At 39.5% G+C, this 18,478-nt stretch overlaps 2 protein-coding genes across 10 annotated transcripts; both read right to left on the bottom strand.

Moving 5' to 3' along the window:
* Positions 1 to 4,983: 4,983 nt before the first annotated feature.
* LOC133736002 (polyadenylate-binding protein 8-like) lies at positions 4,984 to 9,795 on the bottom strand. The gene is made up of 9 exons (XM_062163436.1): positions 9,106 to 9,795; positions 7,881 to 7,999; positions 7,138 to 7,794; positions 6,959 to 7,036; positions 6,639 to 6,728; positions 6,354 to 6,491; positions 5,927 to 6,100; positions 5,644 to 5,847; positions 4,984 to 5,432 (listed from the first exon to the last, which is right to left on the bottom strand). Exons 1-9 carry the CDS (start codon positions 9,362 to 9,364, stop codon positions 5,187 to 5,189), a joined length of 1,965 nt encoding a protein of 654 aa, XP_062019420.1. The 5' UTR covers positions 9,365 to 9,795; the 3' UTR covers positions 4,984 to 5,186.
* A 4,805-nt stretch (positions 9,796 to 14,600) lies between these two features.
* On the bottom strand, positions 14,601 to 18,266 carry LOC133739419 (uncharacterized). 9 transcript variants are annotated; one of them, XR_009860607.1, is made up of 10 exons: positions 17,787 to 18,266; positions 17,309 to 17,480; positions 17,107 to 17,183; positions 16,930 to 17,019; positions 16,350 to 16,512; positions 15,790 to 15,861; positions 15,562 to 15,641; positions 15,172 to 15,235; positions 14,952 to 15,011; positions 14,601 to 14,854 (listed from the first exon to the last, which is right to left on the bottom strand). XR_009860607.1 is itself a non-coding variant. In XM_062167200.1 (6 exons), the coding sequence occupies exons 1-4, from the start codon at positions 17,992 to 17,994 to the stop codon at positions 16,409 to 16,411; spliced, it is 516 nt and encodes a 171-aa protein (XP_062023184.1). In that variant the 5' UTR covers positions 17,995 to 18,253; the 3' UTR covers positions 15,447 to 15,641; positions 15,790 to 15,861; positions 16,350 to 16,408. The 9 variants fall into 9 exon arrangements, 1 of the variants encoding a protein (XP_062023184.1); XR_009860611.1 differs by having other exon boundaries at positions 17,367 to 17,480; XR_009860609.1 differs by having other exon boundaries at positions 17,128 to 17,183; positions 17,787 to 18,265.
* Positions 18,267 to 18,478: the final 212 nt, after the last annotated feature.

The following is an 18,478-nucleotide window of genomic DNA, read 5'->3' as shown; positions in this document are numbered from 1 at the left end:
CAAAACCATAATTTGGTCCAAGGTAGAGCCAAAACCGCCTACCCCCTGCGGCCCAACAGTGGCATTGACACCACTAATGCTTCCTTGGTTCCTTTTTTTACTTCTAAAGTCAATTGTGACTTCGTGGTACAACCAAATTCTTCCTTGGTTGCTTCCAAAGCCCATCATTCGTTTTGCAAAGCCTGCTCATTAGCAAAGTTAGTATCTAAACCATCCTATGCAAGGGACACCAAAGAAAATATATCATTCTTACAAAGAATCCAAGGTGATATTTGTGGACCTATCCAACCAACTTGCGGACCATTTAGATATTTTATGGTGTTGGTTGATGCATCGACACGCTGGTCACATGTCATGCTTTTGTCCACACGAAATGCTGCATTTGCTAAACTCCTAGCACAAATCATTAAGTTAAGGGCTCACCACCCTGATCATCCCATTATGTCAATTCGTCTTGACAATGCTGGAGAGTTTACATCAAAAACTTTTGATGACTATTGCATGTCCATTGGGATTGAGGTTGAACACCCTGTTCCTCACATTCACACCCAAAATGGTCTAGCAGAAGATGCCATTAAAAGACTTCAAATGGTTGCTAGAGCATTGGTTATGCGCACCAATCTCCCTGTTTCTGCTTGGGGATAAGCAATATTGCATGCAGCTGTGCTTATTTGTCTGAGGCCTACTGCCACTCAACCATTTTCTGCGTCCTAGTTGGTTACTGGATATGAGCCTAACGTCTCACACTTACGCATTTTTGGGTGTGCAGTTTATGTGTCAATTGCGCCGCCACAGCACACCAAAATGGGTCCTCAAAGACGATTAGGCAGTTATGTTGGATATGACTCTCCAACTATTATCCGCTACTTAGAACCCTTGACAGGCGATCTATTTACCGCTAGATTTGCGGATTGTCACTTTGATGAGACAGTCTTCCCGTCGTTAGGGGGAGATAAGAACAATAATGTTCAACAGGAACGACAGGAATTGTCGTGGTCTGTCCCCACTTTGTCTCATCTTGATCCCCGAACCGCATAGTCCGAAATTGAAGTGCGGAGAATTCTCGATCTTCAGAACGTAGCAGACTCTATGCCTGACGCGTTTTCTGATATCGCTAAAGTGACAAGATCACATATACCTGCTGCAAACGTGCCTGCAAGGATTGATGTCCCTAAAAATCATGGACATGGCGCCACCCCTAGGGGTATTGGGCATGGCACCGCCACCACTAATAGTGATGGTAATGTGGCTCAGGTCGGGCTCCCAGCAAGGAAACGTGGGAGGCCCAAAGGTTCGATGGACTCTCGCCCAAGAAAGAAAGCGAGTTTGGCACAAAAAGATCCATTAATCATCGACATAAATAACCCGTCTCATGAAGATATCCCGGATTATGGTTATGTCCAAGAGACATCATTGGGGGACGCTCCAATGTTAGAACCAACTCCAGGGAATAGAGAGATCTCCATGAATTACATTAGTGTACATGAGACGTTGAATCGAGATTCTATTGTCCTTGATGATGTATTTGCATACTCTATCGCTCAAGGAATTATAGAACATGATGATATCGAACCTCGCTCCGTTGAAGAATGTCAACGAAGAGCAGATTGGCCTAAATGGAAAGATGCGATCCAGGTTGAATTGGATTCACTAACAAAGAGACAGGTATTTGGGCCTATAACGCTGACACCCCCAAATATAAAGCCTGTTGGCCATAAATGGGTCTTTGTTAGAAAGCGTAATGAGAAAAATGAGGTTGTTAGATACAAAGCCCGCCTTGTGGCGCAAGGTTTCTCACAACGCCCTGGAATCGACTACGAGGAGACATATTCTCCCGTAATGGACGTTATAACGTTCCGCTACCTTGTCAGTTTGGTAGTTTTCGAAAAACTTGACATGCAGCTTATGGATGTTGTTACTGCATATCTCTATGGGGATCTAGATTCAGATATATATATGAAGATTCCAGATGGACTTCAATTACCCAAATCAAGTGGCTCTAAACCACGGAGCGCGTTTTCAATAAGATTGAGACGCTCACTATATGGATTGAAACAATCCGGACGGATATGGTATAACCGTCTAAGTGACTACTTGATTGGGAAGGGATATGTCAACAATGAAATATGCCCATGCGTGTTTATAAAAAGGACAAGTTCCGGATTTGCAATTGTAGCAGTTTATGTCGACGACATGAACCTAATTGGAACTCTAGATGAGTTAAAGGAAACTGCCCAATACTTGAAATCCGAATTTGAGATGAAAGATCTTGGGAAAACACGGTTTTGTCTCGGACTAGAGCTCGAGCACCGTAGTGATGGGATTATGATCCATCAGTCAGCATATACTCAAAAATTACTAAGGCGCTTTAATGAGGATAAAGTAAAGCCTGTGAGTACTCCCATGATCGGCCGTAGTCTTGAGCCCTGAAAAGATCCATTCCGTTCAAGGGATGAGGACGAAGACTTATTAGAGGCTGAAGTGCCCTATCTAAGTACAATAGGCGCATTATTGTACTTAGCTCAATGCACAAGACCGGATATCTCATTCACAGTGAACTTGTTAGCTCGACACAGTTTTGCGCCAACACGCCGCCATTGGATTGGTGTAAAGACAATCTTTCGATACTTAAGAGGTACGATTGATATGGGCTTGTTTTATCCCTACAGAGAGAGAAGAAATAATGGAAGTGTGGGATCGGACTCCACAAGGCAAAACGCCACCTTCCGTACTCCTCCTCCCCTCCATCAAAATGACAACGATGTCTTGATGGGTTTTGCTGATGCAGGGTATCTCTCTGACCCTCACAAAGGTCGCTCCCAAACGGGTTATGTCTTTACCATGGGAAGCACTGCGATATCTTGGAGGTCTACAAAACAGACCCTTGTTGCTACTTCCTCAAATCATGCAGAGATCATTGCTCTACATGAAGCTTTGCGAGAATGCATATGGCTAAGGTCTATAGTTAGACATATTCGAGGAACTTGTGGTTTGAAGTCTACCATAGATGAACCTACATGCATTTATGAGGACAATGCAGCTTGTATTGAACAAATGAAATTAGGTTTCATCAAGGGCGACAACACCAAGCATATATCACCTAAGTTCTTTTACAATCAGCAACAACAGACACTTCTAAATATTGAAGTGAACCAAATCCGATCTGAGGATAATGTAGCGGACTTATTTACTAAGTCGTTACCAAAATCCACCTTCGAGAAACATGTGAAGAGCATCGGATTAAGGAAGTTATCCGAACTCCCATGATTGTAGCAATCAGGGGGAGATATTGACATCAGGGGGAGGCATGATGTCTACATGTTCGGTCTCGAAGAGTGAAGGACGTGTTGTGCTCTTTTTGTCCTTCGACCAGGGTTATTTTTGTCCCACAGAGTTTTTGTTACCTGGCAAGGTTTTTAACGAGGCAACAATCAAAGCGTCATCACCAAGTTTGAGCGGCACAGGGGGGAGTGTTGAAGGATGTCGACATAATGTGTGCCTCTACAAACTAGGGTTTAGAGTTGTAATAGGAATGTGCTCTAGGTATTCAATTGTAATCGGATTCTATTACCTTTTTGGGTACCTTGTAACTCCCTATTTAAAAGGCTCCTATTATCAATGATAAACACAATTTCATTCTCCTACAACAGAAAAGAAAAATTTAAGTGCCCCACCTATACTAAATTTCTGGCTCCGCCTATGCTTCCAGTCCTGAAAACTATCTTGCATGTATAGTTCTTCTTAACCTAGACAACCTTGATATCAAATTGGATGGAATTCTCTTAATGTACCGACTCCAACTAAGATCAAGCATTCTTAGCTTAGCCAAATTTCCTATTTCTTCAGGTAATTCCCCAAGGGCTGAATATCTCAGGCTAAGAATTTCAAGTTTCTTCAGTTCTCCTAGTCGAGATACATCCCTTATTGACCAGCAATTATCTAAATATAATGCCTGGAGATTGGTCAGCTGACTCAAAGACTGGTAAAATCGAAATACCAGTGCAACTGAGATCTAAGACCTTTAACTCATTCAAACTTTCAAAAAATGTTTCTGGGATCTCCTTTATATTTTCATTATGTTGCAGTAATAAAATCTGGAGTTTTGGACATACCTACTCTTGAGGAAGCTTCCGAATATCGTTCTCCATTAAAGAGATTGCAGAGTAGCCTTCATATGCATTATTTGGCCAAACCGTTGTTTAACTCCCAGCTTCAAAAGCATTCTTCCTCTTCACTGTGCAAAAGCAAGTTGGATCACGGAATGCGCGAAACAACCCTTTCCCAAGTCCATACTTCATCAAGTCCTTTATTGAGATATCAGAGTCTTCCAGAAAGAGGCAACAAAGCAAGAAGCATGAAACTTTCAAGTAATCATAACTTAACCTTCTACATTTGAGCACGCGTCCGTCATCATCACGACTCAACAGGAGGAGATTATATTGGCGATGGTGCTAATCTCGCCATTTCGTTCGCCGGAGAGCTGCCGAGGAGCTTATCAGGATGGGCTTGCATCCCAGTGAGATCATTAGTGGATACACGAAAGCGATTAAGAAGACAATTGAAATCTTAGAGGAACTGGTTGAGGAAGGTTCTGAGACTATGGACTTGCGTAATAAAGAACAAGTGTTCAAAAGAATGAAAGCACCTTGATAAATATGAAAATTAAAAGAAGTGAATAACTTGATAAAAAATTAACCGCACTTTAAATCAAGGAACCAAAAGAACTTGAGCGCTGGAAATCAGTCCAGCTAACAGTTGGAAAAGCCAAACTGATCAAACCAAGTTAACCCAATTTAATTTATCTTTACCAAAATTATAAACTATAGCTCACTAAACAATTCAAATATTGATAGCCCGACGGCCCCGACCACGTAACAATAAAGATAACATTGAGAGAGTTGAGACCTAAATTGATTCGGACACGGTACTGTCCCAATTGCAATTTAGCTCTGAAAATAACACCATCCTTCGGCCAAAAAAATATATGGAAAGCAACAGATGTGCATAGAAATATTTATGCATAAACGTCACAATCTCAAAATAAACTTCAAAAGCTCACAGAACAGACCAAAACCAACCACTGGTCTACCTAACTCTCAGAAACTTGCTGTTCAGACTGTATCAAAACCCATCCACACCTAAAATAGAATAAATCCTCCGTTATCAAAGACAACGCAATTAAACTCTCAAGAAACAAGATTATCATTGAGCGACAATGAGGCTAGTTGATCAGCTGCACCGCCAGCTTGCTGCTGCTGAGCAACATTCCTCAGAACCTCCATAGCTTCAGCTACCTTTGCTTTCAAAGCTTCAGGTGACTCGAGCAAATGCAGAACCTCAGTTTGATCCATCTCAAGAAGCATGCCAGTAACCTTCGCTGCATTGTCAGGTTCCAGCTGTTCCACCAGTGGGTAAAGATTCTCCCCCAGCATCTACAAATTCCCACACAACAAACAATGAGATTAAATACAAGTGTCCAATTCTATTATCAACAATAGCAGCAGTCATCATAAACTGTTACTTTTTTGTCATAAGCATCAAAAAACAATGACACAATCGTAGGGGCGTTTCACCAAAGTCCCAACTTCTAGCATAGACTTCTAAAATTCATCTACAATTAAGATGAACCAATAGACAACTTACCGTCCTTTGCTGCTCCGGTGTAGCATTTGCAAGGGCACTAGCCAAAGTCCCAATTGGAACAGGCTGAGACAGTGCTGGATCACGCAATGGCATGCCAGACAAGTCATATGGAACAGAAAACATGCCTCCAGCAACACCAGGCATGGGACCATCAGGCAGAGCGCGCCCAGACGGGTAACGGTAGACACGCCCTCTTGGAAGCATCTGTATTTATGAAGCCACTAAGTCAAAATATCTAATTGCATGCACACTACACAGATATGGGAAAAGAGACAATTCTAACCTGCTGTTGCATTAATGGAACTGGTTGTTGGTTTTGCTGCGCAGGGCCTGCACGTCTGCCACCAGGGCGCTGCCCTTGCTGCCCCTGCTGAACCATTGGCACAAAGAAGTTTGGCATGGGAGCGCCGCCAGGTCTCATACCAGGAACAAGTTGCTGCTGATATCCAAATCCAGGCTACAAGGAAAAGAAATAAAGCCAGAATGAACAACACCACCAGAAATGAAACAGATAACTTAGAACTGCTACATGTTTTATTAAAAGGTAAGACTATAAAATTAATAATGAGTTGTTAAAAAATATCATCATTGGTTACTGAACACAATTCCCAAAATTGAAACAAAATACTTGCTACTGCTACATTTTATAAATCAGTAAGACCGTAAAACGAAGATGAGAGTGAACTTTAGAGAGATAAATAACTTGTTACCTGGGAGGGAATGATAGCAGGTGGGGCTTGACCATAGAATATTTGCTGCCCAATACCTGGACCACCAGGAGGGTACATTGGCATACGAGGAGCAACTGAAGGTGCCATTGGAACTGGCCGCATTTGAGAAAACTGAGCCTGTGCAGATGGCAAAATGTGCATAAGACTTTAATAACACTGACGAATCAGAGAGAGAGAGAGAGAAGCACCGGCTCTAAACAAGCATTGATGAAAAGAAAGAAAAAAAAAGAGAGCGCCACTATAACAACCCAACGACCAACGTACCTGGAGCCTCGCTCTTCTATCTTCTTTTCGTTGCGCAAGTGCAACATAGAGAGGTTTGCTTACAATCATTTTTCCATTCATCTCCGCCAGCTACCAAACAAAAAGAAAAACATAAATCTTTATTTAACAATAACAAAACATTACAAGACCACTAATATCCTTGAACATTCATAAATCTTACCAAAAGTTTGGCCTATGGCAGCAAGAAATTGTTTTTTAAAACCATAATTAATAATTGTACACAAGGAATAAAACTTGTCTTAAAAGGATCAAATAGCAAAGGGAGCGGGACTAGACACTCATATACAAAATTAACTTACAGCTCTATTTGCCTCTTCAGGAGTTGAGAATGCAACAAAACCGGAACCCCTACTTACTCCGTTGGGGTCTCGCATGACCTGCTCATGTGTCAAAGAAGAAAAGTTTTTATGAGGCATACGTACTTAAATAATTTAGAATAATTATGACAGATGATTTGCAATATAAGACCCCTACATACCTTACACGAGGTAATTGTGCCAAATGGAGTGAAGAGCTCCTTAAGTTTATCATCAACTATGCTATCATCTAAATTTTTAACATACAAGTTTGCTCCTTGATATTTGTCTGCTGCCTCTTTCATGCTCTGTTCAAATCGAAGTTTCAATTCATTTTCCCTTTCAGATTTCTTCTGGGCCTTCCCAACATACCACTCCTTATCATCAAATTTCTTTCCATTCAGAGCCTCAACAGCTCTGGCAGCATCATCTGGATTATCAAAGTTGACAAATCCAAAGCACTTTGATTTTCCATCTTGATCTCTCATGATCACTACGCTAGTGATTGGTCCAAATTCACCAAAAATTTTGGTAAAATCATCTTCAGTAGTCGATTCTGATAGATTCTTCACATAAACATTCTGGAATTTTGACTTGTCAGCAACACCCTCCCTTTCCTGCTTGCGGAGGAATGGTCCTACAAAAACTTGCTTATCATTTATAAGCATACCATTCAACTTCGCAATAGCTTTGTGGGCAGCTTCATCATTATCAAATTGCACAAAGCCATAGCCCTTTGACTGGCCAGAGGAGTCTGTTGCCACCTTGCAAGAAAGGATGTTTCCGAATGAAGAAAATGTATCATGCAAGGCTTTGTGATCAAGAGCTTTGTCCAAATTCTGCCCAATTGATACAACTGAAAATGTCAGCAAGGACTGATCAAACTGACGATGACAAACAAAATATATAATGTTTCAATGACTACCTTAATAAATATATTTCCAGCCCCACTTTTACGAATACTAGGATCACGGTGAGAGTACATGATCCTAATGGGCCTTCCATTTACAGGAGTGAAGTTCAACACATCCAATGCCCTAGCAGCTGTGAGGAACATCAACGAAAAAAAGTGAGTAGGAGTGGGGAAAGAAAAGTACTCGCTCTCTTTTTATTATCTCTCCCTTTCCTTTTATTTCTATTTGTTTGATAGGAAAAACAAGACTAAAAGGAATATAGTACAGAGCAGTGGACAAGATAATGACTATAAAAAAAACCAAGGCACGAGCTCAAAATCACAAGGCAAATAAAACATTAATTTACAGTCTCATTCATGTAGTGAAAAGATACAATTATAGAACTTATGAACAGTAAGTATTTACTTTACAAGAAACAACATTTCTGTCTAATTCATGCAAAATGGCAGCCACTAGATGATGGAGAAAATTTGTACTTCAGTTTAAAGAGAGACCATGACAAATCTTCCCATATTGACATTTCAGGGAGGAAAAAAGATATCCCATGAAACAAATCCAAAGTTTACAAGATCTATAACAAAAAATACATGATCATCAGAAACCCAAATTCACAAAGTCCATAAATGTCCAGAAAACATAACTAATCCGAGTATTAAAAACTCGTACCACAGCCCAATATAATAGCAAAAATCTAAGGCTCCTACACAATCCCCGCATAATAGCCCGAATGCAAACATACCAAGTCACCATAATCCTTCCTCATACCACCACATGATAAACATACTGATAACTTAAAATGTGCTATTCTTCTATCAAATATATCTCCACAGAAATCGACAGCTGAAACAAAATACACAATGTCCAGTTTGGTTCCCCCACCCCCTCAAAGAAATCTCTGCTTGCAAAATGCTGAAAGTCTAAACCTTTCAACACACAACACTAATGACCACACCCATCACTTAATTGCGCAATGATTGATCCACACCCACACCTCAAAGAATGCTACTTCCACACAAAAACTCACAATTTTTTAATCTGAGTTTACTTGAAACTCCTATCAATTGTAAACATAATCTGCCCCCTAATCTGCCCATAATAAATCCAATAAACCACACATCCATAATCCAAATTGTCTCTGAAACGCAAAGCAATCCACTACAGCACTACAAGCAAGCATATAAGAGAGCTTCGAAATCCACTAACACAAAACTAAGCGAATCAAAAGAAACGACTTACCGTCCTGCGGGTTGCTATAATTGACATAGCCGTAACCAAGCGACCTCCGGGTGGACAAGTCCCTGCAAACCCTAACAGACACGACCTGACCCAGCTGGTTGAACAGGTCGTACAGCTGCGAATCCGTAATGTTCTGGTCGAGATCCCCAACGTAAAGCGACGTCGTCACGAACTGGTTGGCCCCACCACCATTAGCCGCCGCCGCAGCCGCCGCCGCCGCCGCGTTCGCATTCTGACCCTGAACCTGAGCTTGCGCCATCTTCACCCAAAAACCCTAAGTTTTGGTTATCAAAAAAAAAAAAAAAAAATTTCCTTTTTTTCCTCACAATAAATCTAAAATCTTCTTCCCTCTCCTCCTCGCTGTTATTAATCACTACAAGAAAACCCGAAGGAAGAAATAACCAACCAAACCAACACACACTACTGACGCTCTCCAACTGCTCGGATAAAAATTCGCTCAGAAAGAAAAAGAAAAAAAATTAAATTTTTTTTTTCTTTTCTGAAAAAGGGGAGGAGAGGGAAGGGGGCGGAGGGATAAATAGCCGGAGATCCGACGGTGGGAGAGGGGCAGGCCGCCGGTGAGTGGCGGCGCGTGAGGTGTGACGAGAGAGAAGGCTGTAGATAGAGAGAGAACAGAGGGATGATAGGTTTTTTTTTGTGCCGAGGGCAGCGGAACTGCACTAAAGAAGTGAAACGAAGGCGGTGAGAAATTGATATAGGTAAACCCTAAGGGGATGTAAGGGAGGCGATCTGGGGCGTTGATTTGGAGGTGGTGGGACCGGGAGGAGTTGGAGTGGATGGTGAGGATGTGAGGGAGAGGAGTTGTGAGGTACTACTACGGGTAATGGTAGATTCTCTAGATAAGGTAGGTTTTTTGCTGTGAGGGGTTTGGTGTGGGGGCCCGTGCTGCTTTCGGGACGCGCCAAGCGGCAACGGGAGCGCGGTTTGTGCTGATTTCACTCTCGACTCCGGGACCAGTAAAATCTGATTCTCGAAAAAATAAAAAATAAAAAATCAGTGAAATATGAAATTTACAAAAAACAAAAAAAGATATATTCAGTATAGCAATTTAAAACCCAACACAAAATAAAGTTGGAAAAAAAATTGACGCAATACAGAGTTGGATTATTTATTCCAATAACGTATGATGTAATAGTGTATGATTAAAAAATGTATTGTGTCCGTTAGTCGTGGACTTGAATTATTTGTTCTAATAACGTATGATTCAAACTTCTACTACTTAAATTTTGCTAATTTCAACGTGATTCGGTTTAACAATTTGAAAATTACACAAAATCAAGTAGGAAATAGTGTATGATTAAAAATGTACTGTGTCGGTGAGTGATGACTTGGATTATTTATTGCAATAACGTATAATGCAAACTTTACTACTACTTAAACACAATGTATGATTAAAAAATGTACACTTAAACTTTCCTAATTTCGACTCGATTCAGTTTAACAATTTGAAACCTACACAAAATAAAGTGGAAAATAGTGTATGATTAAAAAATGTACTGTGTCGGTGAGTCGTGACTTGGATTATTTATTTCAATAACGTATGATTCAAACTTTACTACTAGTTAAACATAGTGTATGAATGCCAGTCAGTCATGACTTGGATTATTTATTGCAATAACGTATGATTCAAACTATATTACTACTTAAACATGGTGTATGATCAAAAAATGTATTGTGCCGATTAGTCGTGACTTGGATTATTTTTTACAATAACGCATGATTCAAATTTTACTACTACTTAGACACAGTATATGATTAAAAAATGTATTGTGCTGGTCAGTCGTGACTTGGATTATTTATTACAATAACATATGATTCAAACTTTACTACTACTTAAACATAGTATATGATTAAAAAAATATATCGTGTCGATCAGTCGTGACTTAGATTATTTATTGCAATAACATTATAACTTATGATTCAAATTTTACTACTACTTAGACATAATGTATGATTAAAAAATGTATCGTGTCGGTCAGTTGTGACTTGGATTATTTATTATAATAACGTTATAACGTATGATTCAAACTTTACTACTACTTTTTTTTTTAAAGAAATGTGGATTTCATTAACTCATGCTTAAATGACCATTACATATCATTTTGCTGCCTTCGACTAGACAGATCAAGAAGTTGTAGCAAGAGAACTACTGTGATACATAGAAACAAACCACCTATATTCGAACCAACCGCTCACTTATTAAAAGCGAGCCTATAAACTATGGAAAATAGCAAGACATAGTAAATAGGCCCCTACCACAGCTATCTATATTTTTTCCTCGCCCTTAAAGCTAGGGTAAGGTGGTACTGTTGGGCACAATTGCATCCCCGTCCATAGAGAGATTGGGCCTAACAACAGAGTGAAGCGAGCCCCATAGTTGTCCAAACTTTTGAAGACTCGAATGGACTCGAATGCTTCATTAAGGAGCCCAAGCCCATTACTTTCTTCCTTCATCTTCCTTTTTTGGCCCACAACAGCATTGAGCCCATTTCCAAAAGCCATAAGCATAGGCCCAATAGTTTGACCTAGCTAGCCCAATTAGGTCCAAACCCAATATCCCACAGGCAGCAGCATGCCTACCATAGTTTCCAGCCTCGCCGTCGCAGGGAAGTATCCTGCCAGTCACACGACCCCTTGGAACACAGCCAAAGACCATCCTAGCCACGACCATACCAACCACATGTGGCCACCACCAGGCAATCATCATGTGAACCATCAAGAACTAGGCTCAGAACACCCAGATCGAGCATGGTATCTCCATCAGCTCAGGTCGAATCCCACCATACATCGTTCCTGCCAGCAGCTTCAGCCCGCCACCCGCCACCCGCCACCCGTCTGCGCCTTATACGATGGCGTCAAAGCCGTTGAAGTCATAAGGAGAGAGTTAGAGGTCTCTGACATCCAGATCGCAACGCCACCACCACTATATCCCAGGACCCAGCCCTCATGTCGAGACTTCTGGAAATCGAGCTGCCTCTAATTAGGCCACCGCCCATTAGACCACCACCACGATTTCATGTCGCTATTGAGCAGAAAATTGCCCTTCCAAGAGGGCAGTGCCACAATTGACATATAAGGAGGATTGTGCCCATCTCCTGCAAAGGCATCAGATGGGAAGAAGAGGATTGGACCTATAGGTTTGGGATTTGGAAGGCGGTCGGAACCGCCGTATGCATCGCCGACATTAGTAGACGGCGTTACAGTTAGCGCTAGAACCAGTGTTGCTAGAGAGAATAGGGTCATTTTTCCTAGTATTTGTTTTCAAACTTTACTACTACTTAAACATAGGGCATGATTAAAAACTGTATTGTGTCGGTTAGTCGTGACTTGGATTATTTGTTCCAATAAGGTATGATTCAGACTTTACTACTACTTAAACAATTTATTAGTCACCAGAGGACTAAATTTACCCATTATCATATTGAAGTACATGATAGAATTTAGCCTTTTTCAACAACTATTGACTGTAATGATATCATTATCTATTCATAAAAAATAAAATAGAAAACTAAAGGATTAAATACTGTTTAGTCCCTATATTTATAGGGTTTCGTCGTTTCAGTCCCTGACCTTCTCACCAAAAATCTCCTCGAACTCTGAATTTCCTCACAATTGGTCCTTATCGTCAAGCTCCGTCCAAATTGTCCGTTAAATTGCTAATGTGGCATTCCTCACGCGCTGAAATGTCTAATTTACCCTCACTTGTTTTTTTTTTTTAAACAAATTTATTTATTTTCTTTTCTCTCCATCTTTTTTTTTTTTTTTTTTTCAGGAAAAAAATCTGTTTAGTCCCTATAGTTTGCCTCCCTCATCATTTCAGTCTCTGGCTTTCTAATTTAATCTAAAAACTCCCTAACATCACAATTTCACTCCAATCGGTCCGCTCTGTCAAAATGCTCCGTGAGATAGCTAACGTGGTCGTAAACCATACGCCAACTCAGCACCATGTAAGCTCGTTGCAGTGTGAAATGTCCTAAATGACCATGGTCTCTATTATGGCTGTTTTGACCCTAACTCAGATCGTAACCCCCCCAAACCCTAAATTTCAAATTTCCCAAAGACGGAAACACTCTCCACCCCCATAATCGAGAAACCCAGAAATCATACTCCGATCCCGTTGAAATTCAAAAACCCTAAGTCGGAAACTGAAATCCAGCCATAATACGAAAGAACTAATGCAACCCGGTTCGAAGTAGAGCCCAATCTGTAGAAGTGGCAACATGGTGGGAAATAATCTCAACGTTTGGGTTCCTTGAGCAGAAGACGAGAAGGAGAAGGATGATGTGCCTGATTATGGTGAGTTTCAAATGCAAATTTGGCTGTTTTTCAATGGATTGATGTTTTTCAACATTCTAGGGTTTGCTCGAAAAAGATGGGGGTTTTTTTGGGTTGTTCGATTCTAGTGTCTGAGGGTTAGTTTGAAACTGTTTTCGGTATAAATTTTCATTTTTCAATGATTTGTGTTGTTGATAAAGGGTTTTATTGATTTCAATTTCCAGGTTTTGACAAAATAAATTGGGGCTTTGTGTCTTTACGAGTTTCTGGTATTTCGATGTTTGCTTTGTGGCTGATTGAGAATGAAATTGAGTAGGGTATATACAAGGTGGCTGGGTTGTGTGAAGCATGATTTGGCTTTTAAAATTGCCCAGCAGGAGTTGTTTATTCTGGTTGGCTTTTAATATTGAGGTTTGGCTTGTACAGCTGTGGGTGGTCCTTGTATTTTGTAAAGAATGAATTATTTGGTTGTAACCATGTGTGAAGTGATACGTCCAAAATAGACGCTCAATTTAACCCTGCAATGATGTAGTCGTCAGTAGTAAATGATAAGCAAGGATCCTTCGATGCCAGAGATTGAGGGTAACTATATTAATCACACAAAAGAAAACAAAACAAACAAAACTAATACTAAAGAAAACGTCACACAACAAAAAGAAAAGAGAGAAAGATGGAGGGACAGATAGAGGATAGAAGAGGGCACTGCAATCCTAAAAACGAAACTGATTTGGGGTTTTTGGGTTTTTAACGAAAATAAACAGAAAACAAAGAAAAGAACACGATTTTGAATTTAGGGTTTTGAAAGATAATGATGAAGATGTTAGGAACTCGGAAATCCACCACCAAAATATGCTTGAGACAAATTTATCATCCTACACTACTACAAAAAAAGCATTTTAGGACGTTCGAAAAACGTCATTAAAAACTTTAGATGACACGCAAAAAAAACGTCATCTATCAAGGAGTCATTGTAAGTCACTTACAAGGACGTTCAAAAAACGTCCTCTAATGTTTATAAGGACGCCAGAAAAACGTCCTCTAATCTAAAAAAAAACGTCATCTAATGTCTTTAAGGACACTTAAAAAGCGTCCTCTAATGTCTTTAAGGACATTAGAAGAGTGTCCTCTAATGTATATTAGGACACTTTTTAAGTGTCCTTAAATCCGATAAAAGGGTCATCTAATGTATACAATGACACTAAAAAAACATCCTTATATCTATTATAGAACACAAAAAAAAAATGTCCTTGAAACAAAAAGAAGACATTTACATACAAACAATCTTTACAATCCCAGAACGTCATTGTATCTATTACTCGTTACAATATACTTGACTACAAGCACTTCTAGAAACTAATTCCTAGTTAAACGTACATTCTAATCTTATCTAATTCTAGATGACAATAGACATACATACTTGGCTTCATCTTCAATATATATCTTCAGTCACCACCTGATAAATGACAAGCAAAAGTTAGAAAGTACTAACTAGAGGGCATGGCACCATAAATGACAAAAACATAAACTCATTATGAACAAGTGATACTAACCACGAGCCATGAATCTGAACAAATAACTATATTTGAAGCAACTACCGGTATAACTCTGCCCTGCATAAGTCAATAGTTGAACATAAGTAATAGGAAGGGATCAGATAAAATTGAACTTGAGATTAACAATTTATCCCATCAACCAAACTTGATGACTTAATTAGTACTTGTAGAGTAAACCAATAAGCCATAATCAAAATACAAACATTCTCAACTTTACCTGTTATAAACTTTAACATTTAAACATGCCAGCAGCTACTAGCAACTTAAGTTGAGCATGTGATCTGCCCAATAAAAAAAAAAGATTAAATAAAGTACAGAAAAGCATATCAAAATATGCAAAGTAAACTTAAAAGAATAATATAAAGATGTATATTGATGAAAGCTACCTTTACTTGGTCTCGAATATTATAGACTATCTTGTTCAGAAACATTAGCATATCAAGATAGTTTCTTACTTCCAGCGTATAGGATATTACAGATACTATCCACAATAATTTTTTGAGCTAAACAACATATCCTGTAAAGAATGAAGTTAGGTTATAGATTGAAAAATGAGCACTAAAACTTTAAATTATAAGGATACTCAAGATTATATAGTAAAACAAACCTGAGTCTGAAGCCTAATATTAGTACGTAGAATATCTAACAAGTTTCAGCAGCAAGTATTTTAAGTATGGAAAGAAGTCACTGAAACAATAAAAAGACAGGTTAACATGAAACATTATGCTTTTCACATCAAATTTTAGTAGCATGATGGAACCAGACTGCAACTAATTAATAAAAAGACCAATGAAACAGAAACAATCTTGCAACAGAAAACCAACAACTTACTCACTTAGTTAGTTTCGTATAGCACATCTGGTGCAAGTAAAGCCAGTGGTAGTAACCAAGAAGTTAAAACTCAACCCTATGAAGAAAAAACAGTTAGCCACATTATCAACTACACAATTTAATTTACTCTCTTAACAAAAGAGTCAAAACAAAAAGGGTCAATGGGAAAAAGACTGAAAAAGAAGTTACACCGTATATACACAGACAAAATATGAACACAAAAATTTACCAGCAAAACAGCTACTCTATGATTCCTTTGAATCAAAACATTATTCAACTCCAAAACATGCAAGATTCCATCACATATTTTTCTCAACAACCAAATTTCAAACAATTACAAGTTTCTCATCCCAATTTGATAAAGAAAAGGTCAGACTTATACTCCTGCTGAACAAGTTTAGAGTTTTGACCAAAACAAAAAAACCAATCACACACACAACATAAAACATATCACAATGTTTGATTCATGAGACAATCTACTTTGAATTTGCTTGAATTGTGTGTCAAAATTTTCAAAATTTTCGCAACAAACCAAACACTGCCTAAAAGACATAAACTACTCACCGGTTTTGCTTCCGTCTCCGAACTCTGGATCTGAGCTTGTTCAATTTGAGCCCTCAATGCTATATCGAATATTCACACAAACCCAAGAAAGCACGCAGAAACGTACCAGTGTATATCAAATATTGATTTTTCATTTCCTTGAGAGAATTCTGTTCAGAAGTTGCTGATCCAAGATGCAATCCAAAAATACAAAACCATTTATCAGCCGTTTTCTTGAGGTCTCAATGAAAAACAAACATAAGTAACCTCACTCTCAAACAAAACTAGAAAAGAAAACAAACATTGAACATGTAAATCAATTCTTCACGGAACTGAACTTGGCTAAATCAATTCTCTAATGTGTAACACTAGAATAAACAAAAATGTCAAGAATTTTACACCAAAATCCACACAACATTGCTTTAAACTTATTTCTCCCGAAATCCATGCAATATTTACAATTACAGAAGTATAAGTATATCCTCTGACAGAACAAACATTGACCCTTTAAGAAATAAAAATAAATGCATATATCCTGATACCCAGTAGTCATAGACATTATATTACATGTTCACATCAGCAAGAACATAATAATAGATACCTTGCTTGTCATAAGGAGCCAGATCTAAGGATTCTACTATATGGAGGGTTTGGTGGCAATGAATATGTCTCTTCTTTTTCTTCCCTGCACCTGCCAATGCAAATACAACTGGTAAGTGCAAAGACTCAAGATTTTCTACGAGAAAAATCTTAAACTATCAACAAGAATAGTTTGTACACAAAAATCTCTAAAACCAACTCAAAAATCTCTGTTGGCTGCTGGGGTTTGAGGCCTTGAAGGAACTCCAGGAGCACCTGTGCCATTAAACGTCCCCAAATTCATTTGTAAATGTGCAAAACTGCATGTTCATCCCAGTTATACACTAGGCTATAAAGATCTCACTACAACAAATAACTGGGAAGAAACAAATAATTCATACGATCTCGATAATCTGAAGTTAATAATACAAAAGGGCTAGCAACTAGCGTCATAGTCACCATGAGCAAACTTGTCCTCCAGGTAAAACACTGCCATGACTGGATTCCCACCAAATTTCCTGCCATTAGCTGTTGGGGGTGGCTCAACTTTGAGATATAGCTGATTAGCTGCAACTACACATTGATATATAACAAACAGCAAAATTAGAGGATAACTCAACCAATAGCATAAACCATCAAACTAGATGCCTAAAAGACTGCAAATTCTAGCTTGATTCAACTAGTACGCTTTAAGTAGGTATATCAAAATAAAAATTCTTTTATTTAATCTATTACTAATGCAATATATTTCCTTTGTTCCGGACTTCATATTCTAAACAATTGGATCTGTTGAATTGTTGTTCAGTTCATATTGAAATGAATCAAAATAATCAATTCAGTTGCAACGACACTACATTGAGCATCAATAGTTTTACTCACTTGTGGAAGCAAATACGTTTTTCCAGATACACTCTACATAACCAAAATAACACCCCGCCATCTCTCCACCTTGCACTGCCCCGCGGCTGCATCGCATCCCAACGCCGCAACACCGTCGCACCACAAAGTCGCCCACACCAGAACCTGGCCATCGTTCTAGATCAAATTCCATAAGGAATCGGATCCCATCTGGGCTCGCCTCTGCCATGAGATCGAGAACCCAGCCATCTCCAAGCTCTCTTAAGCACCCGTGACGCCAGAAGCAGCCTGAAAAACGTGCCCCGCCGGCAAATCGCACCTCGCCGATGCTCCATGTCGGAAGTCACCCACGATCCAAGAAGAAAGAGTCCAGATCGGTCTTCTTCGTCCGAGATCGCGCCGCCCTCCTCCATCCCTAAGCCAGGCCTCCGCCCTAGAACCTGTCGCTAGCCCATGTTGTCATCCTCTCCCGGACCAGAACACAGCAGCAGGTGAGCTGGCGGTGTTCGGCCGGGAGAGAGCACTCTCGATCTCCCTTTGGTTTTTCTCCGCGCGTGAGGCGCGTTCTTGGTATTGCTGCTGTTTTCTAAAGGCTAAAGCAATTTGGGGAAAAGAGGTTTGTATACAGTGGATTGAATGCCTTTTATATTTTTTGTGTTCAACTATTAAGGTTTTAGGGTATTCTGTGGTTCGAACCCCAAACCTCTGAGGCT

This window comes from Rosa rugosa, chromosome 3 (genome assembly GCF_958449725.1).
Source record: "Rosa rugosa chromosome 3, drRosRugo1.1, whole genome shotgun sequence".
Taxonomy (NCBI): Eukaryota; Viridiplantae; Streptophyta; class Magnoliopsida; order Rosales; family Rosaceae; genus Rosa; species Rosa rugosa.
Note: the sequence above shows the minus strand (reverse complement) of the source record. Positions and strands in the feature narration are given on the sequence as shown.